At 46.2% G+C, this 24,550-nt stretch overlaps 1 protein-coding gene across 1 annotated transcript in view; it reads right to left on the reverse strand.

The window, feature by feature from the left end:
- Positions 1-24,550, reverse strand: part of LOC123378542 (unconventional myosin-X-like) — a 277,407-nt gene that overhangs the window by 155,874 nt on the left and 96,983 nt on the right. The window contains exons 6-10 of the mRNA XM_045032485.1: positions 23,213-23,337; positions 21,469-21,482; positions 13,451-13,535; positions 3,845-3,948; positions 2,782-2,911 (exon numbers count right to left, since the gene is read on the reverse strand). Coding sequence (XP_044888420.1) covers positions 2,782-2,911; positions 3,845-3,948; positions 13,451-13,535; positions 21,469-21,482; positions 23,213-23,337 — 458 coding nt within the window. The remainder of the gene's footprint in view (positions 1-2,781; positions 2,912-3,844; positions 3,949-13,450; positions 13,536-21,468; positions 21,483-23,212; positions 23,338-24,550) is intronic.

Raw genomic sequence — 24,550 nt, forward strand, 5'->3', positions numbered from 1 at the left:
ATTAGGTTGACGTAAGCTGCCTTACCTCAACCTTACTGTGCAGTGTAGACCAGGCCTAAGTCCAAGCTACAAGGAAACATCTATCTATGCTTGTGATCCTCAGCCAAGAACCCCTCTCTTGGAGTCGGGTGGCTTAGGGGCCTAAGTTGTTTCTAGCAAGAATGAATTAGGCACCTGCCTAGTTTTACACCAAACAGACAGAGGGTGCAGGGAACCTCCTTCATAACCTTTATCCCAATGGTGACGCAATCAATATTTAATTATTTAATTAAAGTTGAATAACTTCAATAGGAGCAATAAACAGGAGGATTTCTTTAGGGATGGACAACCCCTAAAACAGATGTAGCTGATATTTAAAAAAAAAAAGAAAGAAAGATAAGAATCCAATGCAGCCAAGAAAAACATCCAATCTTTATTTTAAAATTGTCAGTGATGGAGAATCCACCAAGACCCTTGGTAAGTTGTTCAAATGCTTAATTACTCTCACTGTTAAAAATGTATGCCTTATTTCCAATCTGAATGTATCTAGTTTCAACTGCCAGTCACTGGATCTTTTATACCTTTTCTCTGCTAGACTGCAGAGCCCATTATGAAATATTTGTTCCCCATGTAGGTACATAAAACTATAATCAGGTCACCACTTATCTCTCTCTTTGTTAAGCTAAATTAATTGAGCTCTTTGAGTCTGTCACTATAATGCATGTTTTCTAATCCTTTAATCATTCCAGTGGCTCTTCTCTGAACCCTCTTCAATTTATCTACATAAATGAATTGGAACTGGACACAGGATTCCAGCAGCTGTTGCCCTAGTGCCAAATACAGAGGAAAAGTAACCTCTCTTCTCCTACTCAAGATTCCCCTATTTATGCATCCCAGGATCGCATTAGCTCTTTTGGCCACAGTGCCACACTATGAGCTCATGTTCAGCTGATTATCCACCCGCCACCTCCAAATATTTTTCAGAGTCGCTACTTCCCAGGATGAATCCCTCACCCCCGCATTCCGGAAGTATGGCCTACATTCTTTGTTTCTAGATGAACAGATTAACATTTACCCATATTAAAACATATATTGTTTGCTTGCAGCATTTACCAAGTGATCCAGATCACACTTCACTATTTACCACTCCTCCCAATTTTCAGGTCATCTGCAAACTTTATCAGTGATGATTTTGTGTCTTCTTCCAGGTCATTGATAAAAATGTTAAACAGCACAGGGCCAAGAACCGATCCCCGTGGGACCCCACTAGAAGCATACCCATTCAATGACAATTCCCCATTTACAATTACATTTTGAGACCTATCAGCCAGTTTTTAATCCATTTAACTTGTGCCATGTTAATTTTATACAGTTCTAGTTTTTTAATCAAAATGTTGTGCAGTACCAAGTCAAATGCCTTAGAGAAGTGTAAGTGTACCAAGATCAATATTATCTTTTCAACCAAACTTGTAATCTCATCAAAAAGGGATATCAAGTTAAATCTGATAGGATAAACCCACCCCAGGCATTCTGTATAGAGCCAGGCAGCCTCTGAGCATACCTAATGGATCAGGCCCCACAGAAGAAGCAGACACTCCTCCCTCAGTTCATGAATTGCACTGGGGCTTTGGCAGGAGACAGGCATCTGGATGCCCAGAGGGAGGCAGCAGGGCACAGGCCCAGAGGCAGAAACACAGGCACCAAGGGAATTTTTACTGCAAAAACTGGGGCACCAAGAGGGCTTAGGTGCCTACACGATTTGGTGGCAGTCAAGCAGTTTTGTGAATTGCAGCAAGTCCTAAAACTGGGATTCAGGTGCCTAGATTCCTTTTTGAATTCCTTTAGGCCTAGGTCTAACACCTTACCCAAGTCCAAGTGTATTATATTAGAACACTTACCGGTACCTTCATTAATCATTCTTGTAATTTTGTCAAAGAGTATCAAGTTCATTTGACATTTCACAAAATAATTTTGAAAGGCATGAATTACAAGCAGCCTTCGGATGAATTACTGACTACACTACTGTGTAATATTATTATTTATGTTCCAGTAGTGATCAGAGACCCCTAATCAGGATCATTGTGTCGGGATCATTGAGCAACACACTACACAAACACACACAAGACCTGCCCTCTGCCCAGAAGAGCTTACAAACTAGTTTGTCAGGATGCAAATGAATGTGTGTGTGAGTGTCACAAAAACCCAAAGACTAAAAGGGGAGGGAGGATGAGAGTAACAAATTAAAACAATTTAAAAGTTATTCTGTGTGTAATTTTGTAATTTTTTTTTAAACGTTTGCTCATTTTTTAAACTTCTGCCTCTTTAGGAACTGAGGCTCTGCCAGACCAGCTCAGACTAGATACCTCTGGTTGGGGATCCTGGCTCCAATGGTGATCAGTACCAGATACTTTGGAGGAAGGTGCATGAAAATCTGTAGTGGACAATTTTTTTAAATCTCTGCATGTTTCTGTTTAAATATCTCCATATTTTTATTTACACACAGATCATAAATAACCATGTGTCTATCGACTCAGCCCCAGAGTGATGGGAGGGGGGGTGAAAGGAGCCTCAGGGCCATGCCCTAATCAGGTTGATGTATCAGGCTTGGAGCCCAGCAACCTGGGTTAAGATCTCAATCACAGGAACTTGGGCAATGTGGGTTGACTGGGTTAAGCTACTGGGGCTTTGGTGATGTGTGCCAGCAAGCTAGGGTATCAAGGGGAGAGAGGAAGGGACAGAGCCATGGTGGGGGACTATCTGGGCTTGGACAACAGCGAGCATAGTTCACAGGATCATACTTACCTGCTTTGGTTGTAACCTGGGCTCCTCCAGCCGTCATGAACTCCATGTTTCCCAGCTGAAGAGTGCCAGAGAGAAGTTTGAAGATGTCACGTATCTCTTCGGTGCTAAACTCCATCACTTTCAGAGCAGTCTACTCAAAGCCACAAAGAGAAGACATAACTTACATCAGCAGGGCTGTGCTGTTTAAAATAGGAGGCTCAGAATCACAGTCACTCAGATGGAAGAGACCTATTAGGGATCATATAGCTCATCTCTTGGGGAGCGGTTGTACATTTATTAGTGTATTTTTAGACCTTTTCTAATCCCCCTTCTCATACACACTATACCCAGCTATAGAGCTTTCTACTTACCTATTCTTCCCACCCGGTTTCTCCTCTGCCCCTACACTAAAATCACCATGGTTCAATGTCATTGCTAGTTCAAGTTTGTTTCCCTTATATTTTAATATATTAAATACACTTCTTTGGCCTTGTTTTCACCAAACACACACAGTCAGGTCTGTCCAAGTTACAAGGATAGATGTATGAAGTGTCCACACCACACATTTTAAACAGTGTTGTAATCAGGTTACCTGGCTCAGTTACATTTATAACCTTTACCTTTCTGCCTTACTTTGTGTGTTCAAGGGAAAGCGTCCCTTCTCCTGACCAAACCTCTCACCAGGCCAGACAATGCAGTGCACGAGCCATGCTAGATAACACAAGTGAAATGCCAGAGCAATGCATGCAGGTCACATGATGTTGCATCACTTCACGCAATGTCTGATTCTTTGAGCAACTTTGTGCTGGAGACAAGGCCACTCTGACTCTCTCAGGTATTGCAGCACCTGCATGGTGTTCTCACGCTGACTCCCACTTTCAGGTATGGGCTTCATCTCTTTTAATCTGTGAAAATATTCCTGTTCCATTCATATTTTAATTGCTTCCCCTGTTCAAGGGCCAAACCCCATCCAAACCAAAAATGATCTAACCACAGAGGCTATCAGGGATGGGGAAATTACTCTAAAGAAATTGCCACAAGATCGCAGTGGAAATGCCACATGGGACCCAGGAGAAGAACTCACCATGACCTTGTTGAACATCTCTAGGTCATTCAGGTTCTCATCACTCACACAGCCGGACTGGTTCAGGTAGCGATAGTTCTCTGGTTCAGAGACAGACAGGGCTTCTGCAGCGAGCAGAGAGGGGAGCAGGTGTAAGTTTACTCAGGAATCAGCTGACATCCTTTGCTACTTTTCCCTTCTAAGTTATTCTGAGGGCAAGGTAGTGGAGAGGACTTTAGATCTAGAATACTAGCAATTAGTGAAACACAAAGATTTTATTCGCAGGCCAAGCTCCAGATATTCCAAGCCTGGCTTCACCTCTGATATAGGGAGACCACTCCTCTTTTTAAAGATGGAAATTCACTGCTAAGAGTATTTAAACTAACAGGAAGGAGGGTATAAAACTAATCCTATACGATTCACCTAACCAACTTCTCTCCCATTTTTCAACAGAAACAAGCCTGGGACCAGGGCCGGCTTTAGGCCGATTCCCCCGAATCAGGCTCCACGCCCTAAAGAAGAGCGCCTAACTTTTTAATTTTTACTTACCCAGCGGCGGTCCGGCTCTTCGGCGGCGGGTCTTTCACTCGCTCCGGGTCTTTGGCGGCATTTTGGCGGTGGGTCCTTCCGTGCCGCGGAAGACCCAATGCAAGTGAAGGACCCGCCGCCAAAGTGCCGCCAAAGACCCAGACCGCCGCCGGGTATTCGAATTGGGCCCCACACTTCCTAAAGCCGGCCCTGCCTAGGACAGTCTTCGAGATGTCCATTCCATTCTAGGTGTGTGCATGCCCACATGCACAGTCATCAGAGATTTTTGCCTTAGCGGTATCTGTAGGGATGGCTATGGTGCCCCCTTGAGTGCCGCATTCATGAGTCGGTATATTAGGTGCTGTCGGCCCCACACCTTCTCAGTTTCTTCTTGCTGGCAACTCCAGAGGGGCAGGAGTGCAGGTAATGGAATGGACATGTGGAGCAAACCAGATCGAGGTGCCGCCACTTCTGATGCCAAGACCAGCCCTTGATCAGCCAGTCGAGGTTTGGGTAAATTTGAATGCCCCAATACCTCAGGTAAGCGGCCACTGGCACCATGCACTTTGTAAACATTGTCGGGGCTGACAAAAGACCAAAGGACAGCTCCATGAATTAGAAATGGCACTGGCCCAACACAAAACGGAGGAACCGTCTATGTTCTGGGAAAATGGAAATATGGATATATGTGTCCTTCAAATCGAGGGCGGCGTACCAGTCTCCCAGATCCAGGGAGGGGATGAGGGAGGCAAGGGAGACCATGTGAAACTTCAACTTCTTGAGATGCTTGTCAAGGTGACGCAGGTCCAGATTGGGTCTCAGGCCCCATTTGCTTGTGTTGAGCAGCTAGCAGTCTGATGTCACTCACAACCATGCCGACTGGAAGGGGCATAAGCAGTTGAGGAAAGAACAGGAGGATGGATCCAGGTACATGACTGAGGCGCCGCCCCCATTCGCACCTTCGAAATGCCTGTCTCTGGCCCCCAGGGTGTTTTGAAGGGCCGGGTTGAGCCAGCGAGCAAGAGGACGAAGGGCAGCATCGCTTAAACCCTTTGTCTTTGTCCTTTCACCTGTAGGATCCCTGCTGGGAAGAGCTCCCAGGACTGAGGTGGAGGAGGAAGCTGGAACTGCGGAGTGTGGAGGCCCAGCGACCACAGGGTGGCCCAGGAATCTTTGAGGCCATTCAACCTCGCATCAGTGAGCTCAGAGAAGAGCCCTGCACCCTCAAACGGAAGGTCTTGGATCATGCCCTGCATCTCTTGGTATAACTCCGAAGACTGTAGCCAAGAGCTGCACCCCATGGCCACCGCCAAGGCAACCACCCTGGTGGCCGAGTCTGTAGCGTCCCAGGCCATCTGGAGGGCTCCCTTTACCACCGCTTTGCCCTCCTGCAGAATTATGGCAAACTCGAGGACTAGGTCCTTGATAAGGGAGTCCGATAAATTAAAATTATACCTGCTCAACAGGGCTTGGTGGTTGGATACCTGGAATTGTAGGCTGGCCGTCAAATAAATCTTTCTGCTGAAGAGGTCTAGTCATTTGGTGCCTTTATTTTTTGGTGTGCCGCTCACCTGTCCCTACCTGTCCCTCTCGTTAACTGCGGACACAACCCGCGACCCCCGCTGGTGGGTGCATATAGAGACATTTAAACCCCTTTGCAGGGACAAAATACTTCTTTTCCACACTTTTGGATATGGGTGGAATCAAAGATGGGCTCTCTCACAGCGTTTTAACAATCTTTAGAACCCCTAGGTGGACAAGTAATGCAATGTGGGCTGGGGTGGAGGACGATATGACGCTGAACAAATCGTCTTGATTGCTCCTCTAACTTCTCAATGTTGAGGTTCAAGTTGGTAGCCACCCTTTTAAGGAGCGCCTGGTGCTCCTTAAAAGTCGTCAGGGAGACTACCAACAGACCAGGAGGGCCCAGCCACTGCTTCGTCTGGTGACGAAGAGGACGAGGGCATCATTGGGGGAGGGGCGGGTTCCCCCTCCCTTTCTGGAGACGGCACCTTGGGTGTTTGCGCCTGTTGAGTTGTCCCTGTAGTGGATTCCACACCATGTTCCGAACCCGGTGCCGGTGGTTTGTCCAAGACAGCCACAGGGGAGAGGTGGGAGTATGGAACTGGCATCACCGGTACCCCCCCAAGGGTTCCAACACAGACATTGAGCAGGCCACTGTCCCTGCTGCCATGCCACCAACACCATGCTGGTCTCGCAGGCTGATGGGATTCATACCCCCACTTGGCAATGGGCTGAACCCCAGCTCCAACTCTGAACAGTCCCCTTCCAGTGACCATGGTGGGGCTGTGAGGCCTGCGTATGCCAACTAACTCTCACCAGAGACCGATGTCCAGAGGGTGGGGATTGCTGCCTGTCCCTCGAGTGGTACCGAGGCAGCGGAGATTGGTGCTGCAATGGCAAGAGGTCAGGTACCAGGGGGGACCGGCGCCTAGGAGACCACCTGGATGATAGAGATATGTGCCAAGGTGATCTTAGGTGGGAGGCTCGCCGGTACTGGGACCGTGGAGACCGGTGTCTTGATTCTGGCGATCCGTGCCTTGTGGTAGGAGAGCGCAGCGCTGGGAACCTGGGCCGTCTAGCCGTCAACTGGGGTTGTGGGACCGGTGTCCTAAGCCATGAGGCCATAGACGAATGCCTTCAATCTGGGGGCCAATAGTACTCCCCTGCCCTTTGGGGAGGTCCAATGATTGGCTTGCCCTTGGGCTGCAGGGCCTTAGTCACTTCTGGCGCCTGGCACGGCGTTTCCAATACTGGTGGGCCCACCAGGTCTTTGGCCACTTGGGCCGTCCTGGACGGTGAACGTCCCTATAGAAGCCGGGATCCCCTACCGCTCCCAGGAGTCAGATCCTTGGCTGGCCTAGGGGGTCCGACCTTAACAGTACTCTCTTGTAGTCCCGGGACGGGCACATGGCCTGAACTAGGTACTTTGCCCAGAGCCCCCTTCCCCTCCTTGGACGATGCCAGGGAGTCATAGAATCATAGAATCTCAGGGTTGGAAGGGACCTCAGGAGGTCATCTAGTCCAACCCCCTTCTCAAAGCAGGACCAAACCCAACTAAATCATCCCAGCCAGGGCTTTGTCAAGCCTGACCTTAAACACCTCTAAGGAAGGAGATTCCACCACCTCCCTAGGTAACCCATTCCAGTGCTTCACCACCCGCCTAGTGAAAAAGTTTTTCCTAATATCCAACCTAAACCTCCCCCTCTGCAACTTGAGACCATTACTCCTTGTTCTGTCATCTTCTATCACTGAGAACAGTCTAGATCCATCCTCTTTGGAACCCCCTTTCAGGTAGTTGAAAACAGCTATCAAATCCCCCCTCGTTCTTCTCTTCTGCAGGCTAAACAATCGCAGTTCCCTCAGCCTCTCCTCATAAGTCATGTGCTCCAGCCCCCTAATCATTTTTGTTGCCTTCCGCTGGACTCTCTCCAATTTATCCACATCCTTCTTGTAGTGTGGGGCCCAAAACTGGACACAGTACTCCAGAGGCCTCACCAGTGCTGAGTAGAGGGGAATGATCACATCCCGCGATCTGCTGGAAATGCCCCTACTTATACAACCCAAAATGCCATTAGCCTTCTTGGCAACAAGGGCACACCGTTGACTCATATTCAGCTTTTCGTCCACCATAACCCCTAGGTCCTTTTCTGCAGAACTGCTGCCCAGCCATTCGGTCCCTAGTCTGTAGCAGTGAATGGGATTCTTCCGTCCTAAGTGCAGGACTCTGCACTTGTCCTTGTTGAACCTCATCAGATTTCTTTTGGCCCAATCCTCTAATTTGTCTAGGTCCCTCTGTATCCTATCCCTACCCTCCAGCGTATCAACCACTCCTCCCAGTTTAGTGTCATCTGCAAACTTGCTAAGGGTGCAGTCCACACCATCCTCCAGATCGTTAATGAAAATATTGAATAAAACCGGCCCCAGCACCGACCCTTGGGGCACTCCACTTGATACCGGCTGCCAACTAGACATGGAACCATTGATCACTACCCGTTGAGCCCGACCATCTAGCCAGTTTTCTATCCACCTTACCGTCCATTCATCCAGCCCATACTTCTTTAACTTGCTGGCAAGAATACTGTGGGAAACTGTATCAAAAGCTTTGCTAAAGTCCAGAAATAGCACATCCACTGCTTTCCCCTCATCCACAGAGCCGGTTATCTCATCATAGAAGGCAATCAGGTTAGTCAGGCATGACTTGCCCATGGTGAATCCATGCTGACTGTTCCTGATCACTTTCCCTTCCTTTAAATGGTTCAGAATTGATTCCTTGAGGACCTGTTCCATGATTTTTCCAGGGACTGAGGTGAGACTGACTGGCCTGTAGTTCCCTGGATCTTCCTTCTTCCCTTTTTTAAAGATGGGCACTACATTAGCCTTTTTCTAGTCATTCGGGACCTCCCCCGATCGCCATGATTTTTCAAAGATAATGGCCAATGGCTCTGCAAACTCATCGGCCAACTCCTTTAGCATCCTCAGATGTTGCGCATCCGGCCCCATGGACTTGTGCTCGTCCAGCTTTTCTAAATAGTCCAGAACTACTTCTTTCCCCACAGAGAGGTGGTCACCTCCTCCCCATACCGTGCTGCAGAGTGCAGCTGTCTGGGAGCTGACCTTGTCTGTGAAGACAGAGGCAAAAAAAGCATTGAGTACACTAGCTTTCTCCACATCCTCTGTCACTAGGTTCCCTCCCTCATTCAGCAAGGGGCCCACACTTTCCTTGACTTTCTTCCTGTTGCTAACATACCTGAAGAAACCCTTCTTGTTACTCCTAACATCTCCGGCTAGCTGCAACTTCAAGTGTGATTTGGCCTTCCTAATTTCACTCCTGCATGCCTGAGCAATACTTTTATACTCCTCCCTGGTTATTTGTCCAATCTTCCACTTCTTATAAGCTGTTTTTTTGTGTTTAAGACGAGCAAGGATTTCACTGTTGAGCCAAGCTGGTCGCCTGCCATATTTACTTTTCTTCCTACACATCGGGATGGTTTGTTCCTGCAACCTCAATAAGGTTTCTTTAAAATACAGCCAGCTTTCCTCGACTCCTTTCCCCGTCATGTTATTCTCCCAGGGGACCTTGCCCATCAGTTCCCTGAGGGAGTCGAAGTCTGCTTTTCTGAAGTCCAGGGTCTCTGTTCTACTGCTCTCCTTTCTTCCTTGTATCAGGATCCTGAACTCAACCATCTCATAGTCACTGCCTCCCATGTTCCCATCCACTATTGCTTCCTCTACTATTTCTTCCCTGTTTGTGAGCAGCAGGTCAAGAAGAGCTTTTCCCCTAGTTGGTTCCTCCAGCACTTGCACCAGGAAATTGTCCCCTAAACTTCCTGGATTGTCTGTGCACCGCTGTATTGCTCTCCCAGCAGATATTGGGGTGATTAAAGTCACCCATGAGAACCAGGGCCTGTGATCTAGCAACTTCTGTTAGTTGCTGGAAGAAAGCCTCGTCCACCTCATCCCCCTGGTCCGGTGGTCTGTAGCAGACTCCCACCACGACATCACCCTTGTTGTTCATACTTCTAAATTTAATCCAGAGACTCTCAGGTTTTTCTGCAGTTTCATACTGGAGCTCTGAGCAGTCATACTGCTCTCTTACATACAACGCAACTCCCCCACCTTTTCTGCCCTGCCTATCCTTCCTGAACAGTTTATATCCATCCATGACAGTACTCCAATCATGTGAGTTATCCCACCAAGTCTCTGTTATTCCAATTACATCATAATTCCTTGACTGTGCCAGGACTTCTAGTTCTCCCTGCTTGTTCCCCAGGCTTCTTGCATTTGTGTATAGGCACTTAAGATAACTCGCTGATTGTCCCGCTTTCTCGGTCTGAGACAGGAGTCCTCCCCTCTTGCAGTCTCCTGCTTGTGCTTCCTCCCGGAATCCCACTTCCTCACTTACCTCGGGGCTTTGGTCTCCTTCCCCCGGTGAACCTAGTTTAAAGCCCTCCTCACTAGGTTAGCCAGCCTGCTTGCAAAGATGCTCTTCCCTCTCTTCGTGAGGTGGAGCCCGTCTCTGCCTAGCAATCCTTCTTCTTGGAAGACCATCCCATGGTCAAAGAATCCAAACCCTTCTCTCCGACACCATCTGCGTAGCCATTCATTGATTTCCACGATTCGACGGTCTCTACCCTGGCCTTTTCCTGCCACAGGGAGGATAGACGAGAACACCACTTGTGCCTCAAACTCCTTTATCCTTCTTCCCAGAGCCACGTAGTCTGCAGTGATATGCTCAAGGTCATTCTTGGCAGTATCATTGGTGCCCACGTGGAGAAGCAGGAAGGGGTAGCGATCCGAGGGCTTGATGAGTCTCGGCAGTCTCTCCGTCACATCGTGAATCCTAGCTCCTGGCAAGCAGCACACCTCTCGGTTTTCCCGGTCAGGGCGGCAGATAGATGACTCAGTCCCCCTGAGGACGCTTCTTGGGCATTGGGAAGGGGGAACAGAGCTGGGAGGATCCCGGTGCTGGCAGGGCGCTCAACACCGATGACAAGGTGCTAGGAGTGGAATCCAGTCGGGAAGGCTCTGACGCCGGACACAGCATCCATCAGGAGCTCTCTCAAGTGGATGTCCCTCTCCTTTTGAGTTCTGGGATGAACATTTTTGCAAATCCTGCACTTTCCTTTTATATGGAATTCCCCCAAGCACTTCAAACAGCTGCTGTGAGGGTCACTGATAGGTATCAGCCTGTTGCATGAGGAACACGGCTTAAAGCCCGGGGAATGCTCCAGGGTGAAGTCCCAGTTGGGACTCTAACCACTAAACTAAGAACTAAAATGTACTTAAAATGCTAACTAAGTACCTACAAACTAAACAGAAAGGGAATAACAACAGGCTGTTAAGAACCGCTAACGCTCTTGCTATGCAAGACAAGGCACTCTGATCAACCCTCATGAGTGGTAAGAAGGAACTGAGAGGGCATACGGATGCATGAGCATGGCACTTAAGGGGGCACCACAGCCAACTCTATGGATACCACTAAGGCAAAACTCTCCAATGACCATGCACGTGGGCATGCACACTCTTAGAATGGAATCGACATGAGCAAGCACTTGAAGAAGAGGTCAACACCAGATGAGAGGAGGGTCAGCAAGGGAAGAGGAGAGGGTCAGCTACAGCAAGTACATGGAGAGTTCTAATAACCAAGGAGGTACATTGTAAACTGGACTCTGAAATGAATGGGCAGGACAGCTAAGGAGGCCCCCCGTGGTCTCCATAGAGAATACATTCCTGAGATAAATTCAGTAAACACAAACATCCTCATTATTTAAAGAGGACATTTCTTAGGGATTTTAGACACGAGAATATGACCGGCCTCAAAAAGGGAACGACAAAAGATTGAAAGCATTAAAGAAGCTGCTAGTAATGTCCTGTCAGTAAGAGGGACATTTGGTCCATAACAATGCACCCCAAAGAGGAAACTCTCTTCAGCTTTCTGCAGTGTTGGATGTTTAAGTACTTCTTTAACTATGGACACCATTAGGGATGTGTTTAAACGTCCTGTTATCCACCTACAGAATATAGAATCAAGTTCAAGGTCTTGGTCCTTGTCTTCAAGGAGTTTAATGGGCCGAGTCCAGCACATCTAAAAGAAAACCTAAAGCTCTAGGATGAAGACAGGTTGACCCACTCCATTCCTCAGGCCCAATGGAACTTTCTACTGTAAAGATGAAGCTTATTTGTGCAGGTAACAGATTTTTCTCAGGGGCTGGTCCAAGACTGTGGAATGAACTCCAACGAAAACTAAGGGCCATTGCAAACCACAGCACTTTCCACTCCAAGTGCCAAGAGCACTTCTCTGACCAGCCTTCTCTAACAAACACAGCAGCGCAAACAGTAGGAGAAAAAATCCTACCAAAAGAAAACATTGCACTGAGCACACAACTCCCCTCCATCCTGCTGCCACAGAAGAACAAAGCACACATAACAGATGTTAGTCGTGTCACTTAATGCATGACTGGAAGGCGCTAAGACACTACAGTTTTGAGGAAAATATAAGAAGTAGAATAGACCCAAACTGAACTGAATCCTTCTGGCATCCTTGTCCCTCTACATTATCTCTTCTGCTCTCATGGCTTCAATTACTATCTCTTTGCTGTGCTGATGAATCCATGGTATCTCCCCACCCACTCCAGCCTCATCTCTCTTATTGTCTCTCTAATATCCCACTCCCGGGGCAAAATTAACGTGGTGAAAACTTAACTCACCTTTCACCACAAAACTTCCTCTTGTTCACCCTTCTCTATCACTGTTAACAACCTCACCCAGATTCACCATCACTGTGCCATTTTCAGCTCCTTTCTGCCACAGCTATACAGCTGGCAAATCCTGTTGCTTTTCCTATATGACATCTACAAATTCCATCCTTCTCCTCCCCATGACTAGAGCTAAAATCTTTATCCAGGCTGTGGTTGTCACTTGCCTCCACTGCTACAACCTCCTTCTCTCTGGTCTCTCCAAATCTCACCTCTCCATCTGCCAAACATTCTACCTTGAAAAAAATCTCTGCTGCCTGTTACTCCCTCTCTTTAAAGCCATCCACTGGATCCCTCCTGCCTTCTATATCAAGTTTAAGGTGCCTCATCTTCCCCTTCAAAGGCCTAAATAATTTAGCTTAGCTCTGTGCACTCCTCTCTGTTTCCCCTTTGCTGTGCAAAGGCATCTCTCTCTCCCACTTCCTCTTATGCCTGGAACTCCCTTTCTATTCTAGTGCAACAGATATCCACCCTCTCCTCTCTCCCACTTCTCCTTTTTTGGGAAGGCTAGCAGTGTTTATCAACCATCCAAAGTGCTGTTAATAATTTTTGAAAGACTGCCACCCCGCTCCTGCTTACTGCTCCTGTTTATACAAAGATCACATTAGCTCTTTTTTGCCACAACATTGCATTGTGAGCTCATATTCAATTGCTTGTCCATTATGACCCCTAATCCTTTTCAGAGTCACTGCTTTCTAGTATACAGCACCCCATTTTGCAGGTGTGGCATGCACTCAATTTCTAGATGTTCAACCTTGCATTTGGCTGTATTAAAATTAATTTTGTTTGCATGGGGCCAGTTTACCGAGAGATCAATTACCTTTCTGCTCCCCACTGACACCAGCCAGCAATGCATAAAAGATGTGGTAATTCCGCTCTCCCGGGTTCTGGTGCACAACTCGATTCTGAAATGAACACAAGAGGACAGCTGGTAGCAAGTGAAATCCACATTAGACTTAGAATTCACAGCAGTGAAGAACATTGAGAGGGCAAGGCCTTCAGGGAGTCTCTAAGGCCAATGCAAGCAAAGCAGTAACTGGGACCTTGAGGGTCTTACCATCCAAATCAATCTCACATCAAAACGTGCTCTTGTTGCTACTGCACATGTGCAAATTTCTCTGAACTCAACTATTAAACATGAGCAAGGTGTGTGCAGGAACTGAAGTCTCAGTGAGGTCTCAACTGAGTGTTTGACTTTCCTAAGTACACTTACTCAGTGCAGGGGTTCTGCAATAATGTGTGAGATTAGAGCTCTGGTTGATGGGAGCAAAGTGCCCAGGAAGTCCCTCTCATCCAGATCCCAGGCTCTCTTGTCCATATCATGGAACCCAGCCTTTATTATAATAATAATAATAATAATATATGGACATAGACCTATCTCCTAGAACTGGAAGGGACCCTGAAAGGTCATTGAGTCCAGCCCCCTGCCTTCGCTAGCAGGACCAAGTACTGATTTTGCCCCAGATCCCTAAGTGGCCCCCTCAAGGATTGACCTCACAAGCCTGGGTTTAGCAGGCCAATGCTCAAACCACTGAGCTACCCCTTCCCCAAAATCACTAAATGACATACAGGTGGGGGTGTACAAAAAGGAGGGCAAATTTACAGAAGGGCACATTTTGACATATAGGGAGACCATTTACGGACGACAGGGGGAGCACCTCCTCCCCCCCGCACCCCCGAGTTTCGTACCACAGTAGAGTGCAAACAGGAAAATGAACCACTTCTCCGTGCTCTCGTCAGAGAAGCCAGAAGCCCTTAGCTGTGGTCTGAGAAGTTGCTGCAGGGCTGTCCCAGAGGAGCTGGATAAGCAGCTCCCCCTGGCTCAGGTTTCCTTGGCTGTCGGCTCTGTGCGAGAGAAGGGACCTGATGAGTGCTGATCTCAAGTCTCTTCACAAAGCTGATCAATTTTATTTTCAGTGTAACAGTCAGTGCTGCCCTTATACAAGTCAATGTGCCTGATGAAAATCAGAGGAAGTTATTGTACATACCTCTACTTCTCAATCAGCAAATAAAAATGTTTTCTTTCTTGAATTAGCCTACGTACCCCTGGGACATTTTTTTTAAACAATTCCTGGAGGGCTCTTAATCCTATCAGGTTCTTACAGCCTTGGAACAGGTCTCTTTACTAACTTCCTTAGTATACGACTATGCCCTTGAAGTGACAAGGACAAATTTTCTTAATATTATTTAAGACATACAGGGTTATATATTATATTTTCATTAAGAATGGTTAAGAATCATCCAGTTGGGCCACTGCAGATACAGACTCAGGACATCTATATCACATTATAGAATTGAACAGTTTCCAAAGGCTAAAACAGGCTTTTAGATCAGTCATTTGTAAATGCAAGTTCAATTTTTAAATTCCATTTTTATCTTTTAATCTTTACATCTTTAGTACCTTGAACTGGAGTGTGTTTTCACTTGTGCTAGAGAAATATCAAATGCATTGTATAAACAGATTACAATGTTTAAGACTTTATTTATAATTACTGAGTAACTTAATAGGAAAAGAAAACACATTGCTATTGAGAAAAAGTGATAACATTTTAATCTGCTGAAAATACATCTTCAGGTGTCTTAGAGCTGATAGGAAACCCATGTTGGCCCATCTATTGTAATATTTTCTTTTCAATTATCACTTTAAACACTTTTCATCTTTCCTTTTTTAAAGCTAGTGCCAAAACGAATTTGTTCTCTAATTTATTAGTTATTCCACATTTTAGAATGATTGAGGGGAAACAAGTGCTTTAGACTTCATCGCTTTTTAATGAGAAATCAAATATACAAATTAAGAGTGCACGTTTTCTTGCTTATAATTTTCTAGAAGGTAATATAAATGAAAATAAGAGAGTATGTGGATGTTTCAGGGTGATTGGTGTGAAGCTGTAAGGACAATGATATTGAGCAAATACTCTGCATGAATTTTATTTACCGGTTAAAGTTATTAGTTCTTGAATTAAGATTCCAAAACGTATATAGGAAAGAAAATGCAAAGTAATTCACATTGGAAACAGGGGCGGCTCTAGGAATTGCGCCGCCCCAAGCAGAGCGGCACGCCACGGGGGGGCGCTCTGGGGGTCGCCGGTCCCGCGGTTCCGGTGGACCTCCCGCAGGCACGCCTGCGGATGCTCCAACGAAGCTGCGGGACCAGCGGACCCTCCGCAGGCATGCCTGCGGGAGGTCCACCGGAGCCACCTGCCGCCCTCCCGCGGCATGCCGCCCCAAGCGCGCGCTTGGCACGCTGGGGTCTGGAGCCAGCTCTGATTGGAAAACAGAATCCCACTATGCATACAAAATGATGGGCTCTAAATTGGCTGTTAACTCCAAGATCTTTTTCTTGAGTGGTATCATGGATAGTTCTCTAAAAATATCTGCTCAATGTGTGGCGGCAATCATAAAGGCTAAAAGAATGTTAGGAATCATTAGGAAAGACAGACAGGTAAGACAGAAAATATCACAATGCCTCTATATAAATCCATGGTAGCCCAGACCTTGAATACTGCATGCAGATGTGGTCATACCATCACAAAAACAATATATTGGAATTGGAACTGGTACAGGGAAGGGCAACAAAAATTATTAGAAGTATGGAACAGCTTCCATATGAGGTGAGATTAAAAAGACTGGGACTTTTCACCTTGAAAAGAGATGACTAAGGGGGGATATGACAGAGGTCTATAAAATCTTGACTGGTGTGGAGTAAGTGAATAAGGAAATGTTAGTCACATAACACAAAAACTAGGGGTGGCCCAATGAAATTAATAGGCAGTAGGTTTCAAACAAAAGGAAGTACTACTTCACACACTGCACAGTCAACTTCTAGGGTTAAAAAAAGAACTAGATAAGTTCATGGAGGACAGGTCCATCAATGGCTCTTTAGCCAGAATGGTCAGAGATGCAACACCATGATCTGAGTTTCCCGAGCTTCTGTTTGCCAGCAGCTGGGAGTGGACAACAGGGAATGGATCACTTGATCTTTTCATCCCCTCTGAAGCACTCATTGGCCACTGTCAGAAGACAGGATACAGGGCTAGATGGACCATTGGTCTGACCCCGTACGGCTGTTCTTTTGATACCTCAAGGTTTGGGATTGTGAATATCTTGCTGTATTATCTCTTTATTGTTCTAAACACACATATCAAAACTTAATATATGGCTTTAATTGTTGTTTGTATATATTTTGTGTTTCTTTACATAGGAATTAGACACAGTGCTTCTGTCAGCAAATTTCTAAGTTATCTGCAAAAAAAAAACAAAAAAAAAAACCTAGAGTTTTCAGGTGCCTAAGTAGCCCCTGGAATCACAGTTAAACTTGCCCCCGCTACCAAAATCTGAAATGATGGCCCTAAATATAGCCCCAAAATTTCACCACTAGTTCCAAAAAGGGCACATTTTGATAGTTAATGGAAGCCTATCAAGACTTGCCCACCCTTTGGTTTTCACCTCTGCCCAAGGAGGGCTCTTACTGAGGAGTACGGGTACAAATATAGCCCTTAATCCTAGAAAATCTTCACTATGGGAGTTTTTAATCCCCCAGACAGTACCACTGAACTGGACTTCCTGCATGAATGAAAACTGATGACATGACAAATAACTGACAAGATGAGGCCCTTGAGTAATTATCACTTGACTTAGGAAAATGTACTGTTGCGTGACTAACACACAAAACTCACTACCAGTTCCCAATCTCAGAAAATGATCTATGGTACACTGGAAAGGCACTGAGTACATTACAGGGAAAGAACAAAATATTTAACATACTGTTTTTAAAATGTGTGTTTCATTTTTAATGCTGATCTCCTTCAGTTCTTTTAAGGTCCTGTCTGATAGGCACCTAGCTTGGACTTCATGGAATATATCCCAGACACCACCAAAAAGTCACATTTAGGGGAAAAGTGATTCAAAATATTTCCATGCACAATGCATTCAGAAATATTCATTTTTTAAAATAGCATAATGACTTAGAGCTGTACAGTCATCTTCCTTACCTTCTGGCTTGATCACCTCACTGCTCCCTTTGAATGCCTTTGCAGGTTCCCCATCTCCTGTTGTATCAGATTTAAACGTCTTCTCCTTCAAGGTGCTAAATCTGCCCCTTTGCTTATCTACCCTTGCTGAGCTCCATGTGATACCCTGCCCCCTCCACTCCAGCCCACCAGTTTGTCAATCTTTCAAATGTTTTCCTCCATGCTTTCTTTCATGTATCCCCCAACATCCCTAAACTCATCTGAAAGGACCCTCCCGTTTTTAAATCTTCCCTACAGTCCAATGTAGGCAGCACAGCAGAAGTGAAATTTGTTGATTTGAACAGACATCCATTTTGTTGTTGTTTTCTCCTGATCTCGGTATACCTGTCAGTTCCCTGAGGTACAGTCTGTCCATTACAGTATGTATGAAAAGTACCAAACCATATTATGGGCATTACCACAAACAATAAGTTGAGATAAGTAATGTAACAAAATTAAAGTATGACAAAGTTTACCAGACTAACTTATTATGAAAGAGAAGTAGTGACATCAGTTCAAATTGGGTTCTATTTTGCATTTACAATGGGGTTCAAACTCCTTTTTGTTGTTGTTTTTTAAAGGCAAAACAGTGTATTCACCCCAAATTTTGAGAATATGATCTCTGAGGAAACTTGAATTTTCTGAGGATTTAAAAAACTCTGTTAATTAGTTTAAGTACTAATCACTTAAAAATTGGTTTTAAAGAAAGAAACTCATGAAAACAAGTATCTCTAAAGAATCTCATGGTTTTTCAGGTACCATTAATTTGAAAACTACATACTGTATAAAATCACAAACGTGTACCTAGTAAGAATATCAGGGTCTCCTTAGAATTATATTATTTGTTAATTAACAAAAGAAATTAGCATCGTTTATCATAACAAGCTTTCTGTGCTGCATTTAGCCAATGGAGAAAATGATGTAACGGTCCATTCTCTAGTGCAGTATGCAGATGCCTTGTTGAACAGTTTAGGAGAAGAATACAACATGCCTTTTGCCATAGCCCACCTGTAACATCCCCTAGAGCTGAAGCAGAGCATTAATATGGAGCACAGGGAACATGTTTTGCATGTCACAGTCATTCATGTTGCACTGAAGAAGATTTTCAACAAAGGAATGGCTACTTTGATGAATACAAGGATTTCTGTGAGATCAGTTTTCCCCAAATATGAGCATGTGCCTAAGAACATAAGTACAGCCATACGGTGTCAGACCAATGGTCTGTCTAGCCCAGTATCCTGTCTTCTGCCACTGGCCAAAGCTTCTGAGGGAATGAACAGAACAGGCAATCATCTAGTGATGTATCCTATTGCCCATTCCCAGCTTCTGGCAAACAGAGGCTATGGATGCCCAGAGCATGGTGAACTTATCTAGTTCTTTTTTTAACTCTGTTATAGTTTTGGCCTTCACAACATCCTCTGGCAAGGAGTTCCACAGGTTGATTGTGCATTGTGTGAAGAAATACTTCTTTTTGTTTGATTTAAACCTGCTGCCTATTAATTTAATCGGGTGACCCCTGGTTCTTGTGTTATGTGAAGGTGTAAATAACATTTCCATCATCACTTTCTCCACACCAGTCAACATTTTACAAACAACTATCATATCCCCTCTAAGTCATCTCTTTTCCAAGCTGAAAAGTCCCAGTCTTATTAATCTCTCCTCATATAAAAGCTGTTCCATACCCCTAATCATTTCTGTTGCTCTTCTCTGTACCTTTTCCAAATCTAATATGTCTTTTTTGAGACGGGGCAACCGGAACTGCATGCAGTATTTAAGGCGTGGGCTTATCGTGAATTTATATAGAGGCATGTTGATATTTATTGTCTTATTAGCTATCCCTTCCCTACTGGCTCCTAACGTTGTTAGCTTTTTGGACTGCTGCTACACATTTTGCAGATGTTTTCAGGGAACTATCCACAGTGACTAAGATCTCTTTCTTGAGTGGTAACAGCTAATTTAGACCCCATCGTTGTACGTGTATAGTTGAAATGATGTTTTCCAATGTGCATTACTTTGCATTTATCAACACCGAATTTCATCTGCCATTTTGTTGCTCAGTCACTCAGTTTTGTGAGAGCCCTTTGTAATTCTTTGTAGTCAGCTTTGGACTTAACTATCTTGAGTAATTTTGTATCATCTGCAAATTTTGCCACCTCACTGTTTATCCCTTTTTCCAGATCAGTTATGACTATGTGGGGGGAGGGATAGCTCAGTGGTTTGAGCATTGGCCTGCTAAACCCAGAGTTGTGAGTTCAATCCTTGAGGGGGCCACTTAGGGATCTGGGGCAAAAATTGGTCCTGCTAGTGAAGGCAGGGGGCTGGACTCAATGACCTTTCAGGGTCCCTTTCAGTTCTAGGAGATTGGTATATCTCCAATTATTAATGTGGTTTTATTTTAATTGACATGGTATAGCATTGATCCCAGTACAGACCCCTGGGTGACACCATTATTTACCTCTCTCCATTCTGAAAACTGACCATTTATTCCTACTCTTTGTTTCCTATCTTTTAACCAGTTACTGATTCATGAAAGGACCTTCACTCTTATCCCATGACAGCTTACTTTGCTTAAGAGCCTTTGATTAGGACCTTGTCAAAGGCTTTCTGAATCCCTAAGTACACTATATCCAATGGATCACCCATGTCCACATTTGATGACTCCCCCTGCCCCCCAAATAATTGAAATTGATTGGTAAGGCCTGATTTCCCTTTACAAAACAACTGTGGAGAAAGGAGGAGAAGGGGTCATGGTTCTTTGGGATAGAGGTGAGGGTGGAATTTGTGGAAGAAGGTACTGAAAGGCTGGTATTCCTGTTGGGGCAAAGTTTAAGGTTGTGGTGCATTGTAGATATGTAGTAAGGCCATGCTAGTGATGAGTTGGGTCTTTCCCAGGATGGGGGACTAGAGGACATGTGCTGTTGGTTGCCTTACCTTTTAATTTCCTTGCTGTTGGGACTGTGTATTAGGCAGGTTACATATAAGCCATCCTTAACTGACACACAGCATAATGTTTTAGTGCAATAAATAATGCAACAGCACAAATGTGTTCCACGTACTTTCCTAACTGCAAAGGGTACTTAAACAAGGACCATTGGCAACTGAATCTCCCTGGCTAAGTACACCCATCAAAATGTGCCCTTAGTCAAAACATGCCTTCCTTACTCTGGGATGAAAAACAAGGGGCAAAAAGGTAGGGGAGGGTCTTGCCATACCTACCAAAATAGGCAGCCATAGCTCACTTAACCAGATGGTGGACAAATTTTGACATGGCACCATTTCTGAGAACCTACTGGTAGAGTCTGCACACACTCTTGGAAGGAATGAGCCTCATAGCAGCAGCAGCTGCTCCTGGTCTAACTACAGTAAAGTGCCTAATCCACGTGCTCTCCAAAATCAGTGTCACTGCAGAGTACAGACTATTTAGGAAGAGGGTAAAATCCCTTTAAGTAAATGGCACTGAAGGAGCCGAAGCCCCTAAATGCCACGGCCTGACCTCACGGCCCCCAGGCTGCAAGGTTAGCCAGGCAACAAGGGAAGAGTTTGAAAGGCCCTTCCTCTGAAGCAGAGCATTAAAACAAAGCTCTCCAGGAACAAACAACCTTCCTCCTGTGTCCTTGGTACTCACTTGGAATGACTGGAAAGAGAACATTATCAACAATATCCTGCAGATGTGATGCCTTCACTGCAGTGACTGGACACAGAGGCAGCACCGTCCAACCCAGAAGGGGCAGCCCTGCTTGGACACTGCCTCAGGGGAGAGAGAGAGAATGGAGGAGCTCACAAGACTAAGGAAGGGTGGGGAGATGCACCAGAAACAAACTTTACTCACCTTCTCCAATAAATCTGAGCATCAGATTAAGGAGGAAACAGCATTCAAGTGATCTCACAATCTGATTTTCTGGTGACTGCCAAAGAATTTCCAAGCCCCATGGGAATTAATCCAATGCCGCTGTCGCGTAGACACTTACTACAGTGTTGGATGAGGTTCTTCTATCACTCTAGTACATCCACCTCTGCGAAAGGTGTTAGCTTGGTCAACTGAAGAACTCTTCCATACGTAGTGCTGTCTACACTGGGGCTTATGTCAACAACTATGTCTCCTAGGGAATTTTTCACACCCCTATGCAACATAGCTAGGTCAACCTATGTTTTATATGTAGATCAGGCTTCAGGCTATAGGAAAGAGGCACTGAAAGGCCATGAGCATTACTTTCAGAACAAGAGATTTAAGAGAGAGAGAGTGGAAGAGAGGTCAGGCCCAGCACAGGGCCTGTGGCAGGGCAGAGTATCCCGGGAGAGGCAGAGGTCAAGCCCAGTGTATCCAGTGAGGTCACAGAAGCTAGAGATTCATAGTTTTTAAGGCCAGAAGTGATGCATTATAATAATCTAGCCTGACCTCCTACATAACACAGGCCAGAAAACTTCCCTAGTGATTTCTGCCCCAACTTCTATTTGAGATGGAGGAGCCTTCACCTGCAGAAAGTGGGAGAGGAGAGAAGAGCAGAGGAGAGGCTCAGCTGTCACTCTGTCCCAATTGTTTTTTCTTTTCTTTTTTGAAAACAGTACCAGCAACTGCATTAGACAAGGGAGAATTACTTTCAATGGTCCTAAGCACCTGCTGCTCCCCTGGCAGTTAGTGGGATTTGCAGTGCTCAGCATCTTTGAAAATCAAGTCACTTATTTAGGTCTCTTATCTTTAGGCACCCAAGGTTGGCCTTGGGCAAGTCACTCAAGCAAAAATTTCCCCCACAATAAGTCACTAACTTGGCTGCCACCTGACTCTGTGGGCCAGATTCTCCAGTCTCTCAGGGCCTCTTTGTGCCTTGTAAGCTGCACAAAGTGCTTTAAAGCAGCCAGAGATGGCCTGTGGAGCACTCACCACTCTGCTGATGTTCAGTGCCTTCTACCCCAGCTGCCCACCCCCAATCCCAGTGTGATGGGAAAGGGGAGGGGACGTGTCAAAGCCATTCCAGCAGTGGGGATTGCACAAGAGCAGACCTCGACTCTGCTCAATCCTCCCCCGGCATATCTTAGGGTTGCCCCTGTGCACTGGCACTGGGCTGCTCTTATATCAGAGAGCTGCAACTGGCTCCCTACAGCTGCCATTGCTCCTTATGTCTGAGTGCAGCTTGGACATGGCGGTCAATGTCTTCTTAACTCCCAGCCAGGACTTGGCTGTTGACCGCAGATCCCAAGAGAACATACACAAAAGAGGAACAATCCTTTGTTGTTTTCCAAGGGAGCAGCATGAACTAAATGATATAACAGGCCTGCTCTTCTACAAACTTCTGTGGATTAAAGTATTCATGATATTTTGGGAGAGGAACCTAAACTTTGTTCCGATCTCATGCATAGATACTAAGGGATCTATAGATGCAGGGAAGGATAAAGTAGTGCAAACTCCTCAGGGCTCACAGAGTAGACATGGCCTTACCTGTTCTAAGTAAGATACAAAGAAAATCACACCATTACAGGGAAATTTGCCCACCCATTTTCAGCCTCCACAGGCTCCTCCCCTCTTTGATGTGTGTGTTGGAGCAGGAAGGGGCAGAGGCGGCAAGAGGAAAGGATACAATCGGTGACTCGCCCTCCCTGGATATGTCCATGATGGGAGAAGTGCAGCTGGATGAACTTGCCAAAGCGGCTGGAGTTGTTGTTATAAACTGTCTTGGCATTTCCGAAGGCCTCCAGGATAGGGCTGGGGAAGGAAGACAATCATGGACCTGAACAGCAGCACCAACACCAGTGTGACTCAGGCAGGATTAGCTTTGCACCAGGTGCATTCTGCCATCTCAGTATTACATTCACCATAACACAGTGGGGAGAAAACGGCAGGTAAAATAAGCTAGGCAGAGCTGGAGGGGAGAGGCTGGCAGTGTTGGCACGAGGCAGCTATAACACACTACTAAATAGGCATTAAACACTGGGATTGGGGATTAGTTAAATCAGACCCAGGTTCATGTGGGCAATCAGCACTAGCACTGTTTGGGCCCATCTCACATCCAAACCAAGTCACCCTCCTGGCTATGCCTTTATTGCTTTTGGAAGCTAGAGGTGCCAGGACAATAATTTGTTAATAGGATGCACAATAAAACACTATGCAGTAGAGGTAAACTGGACTCTTGTTGCCCAAGATTTTCAGAAAGGTCACCAAAGTTTGGGGCAAACCCCTGTCTTAAGAAAACTGCCCTGGGATCTTTAATGTCCATTCAGCATGGAAAAGCCTCAGTTGTTAAGTAACCTGCAGGGACTCTGGTGGTCTAGTGCAGAGGTGGACAAACTATGGCCCATGGGCTGCATCCGGCCCATCAGACCTTTTAATCTGGCCCTCGACTCCTGGCGAGGAGCGAGGTTGCGAGCTTTCCCCGCTCCAGTGCTCCAGCCGAGGAGCAGGGTCGGGGACTTGCCTTGCTCCGCATGTGCAGCAGGTCCACGGGGCTCCCAGAAATAGGAGCAGGCAAGGGGCTCCGCACGCTGCCCCCGCCCCAAGAAACGGCTCTGCAGCTCCCATTGGCCGGGAACCATGGCCAATAGGAGCTGCAGGGGCGGTGCCTGTGGACAGGGCAGCATGCAGAGCAGCGTGGCCCTGCCTCCGGAGGGGGGACGGGCCACGGTTTCCAGGAGCCGCTTCAGGTAAGCATCGCCCAGACCCTGCACCCCTGAGCCCTCCCCCTCCCACCTCCACCTCAACACCCTGCCACATCCCTGATCACCTTCCAAACCCTTTGATCTTAGCCCAGAGCACCCTCCAGCACCCCAAACCCCTCAGCCCCAACCCCACCTCAGAGTCTGCACCCCCAGCCGGAGCCCTCATCCCTCCCGTGTGCCCCAGTCCCCTGCCCCAGCCGGCCCTCCATACAATTTCCATATTGAGATGTGGCCCTCAGGCCAAAAAGTTTGCCCACCCATGA

This window comes from Mauremys mutica, chromosome 10 (assembly GCF_020497125.1).
Source record: "Mauremys mutica isolate MM-2020 ecotype Southern chromosome 10, ASM2049712v1, whole genome shotgun sequence".
In the NCBI taxonomy this organism is placed as follows: Eukaryota; Metazoa; Chordata; order Testudines; family Geoemydidae; genus Mauremys; species Mauremys mutica.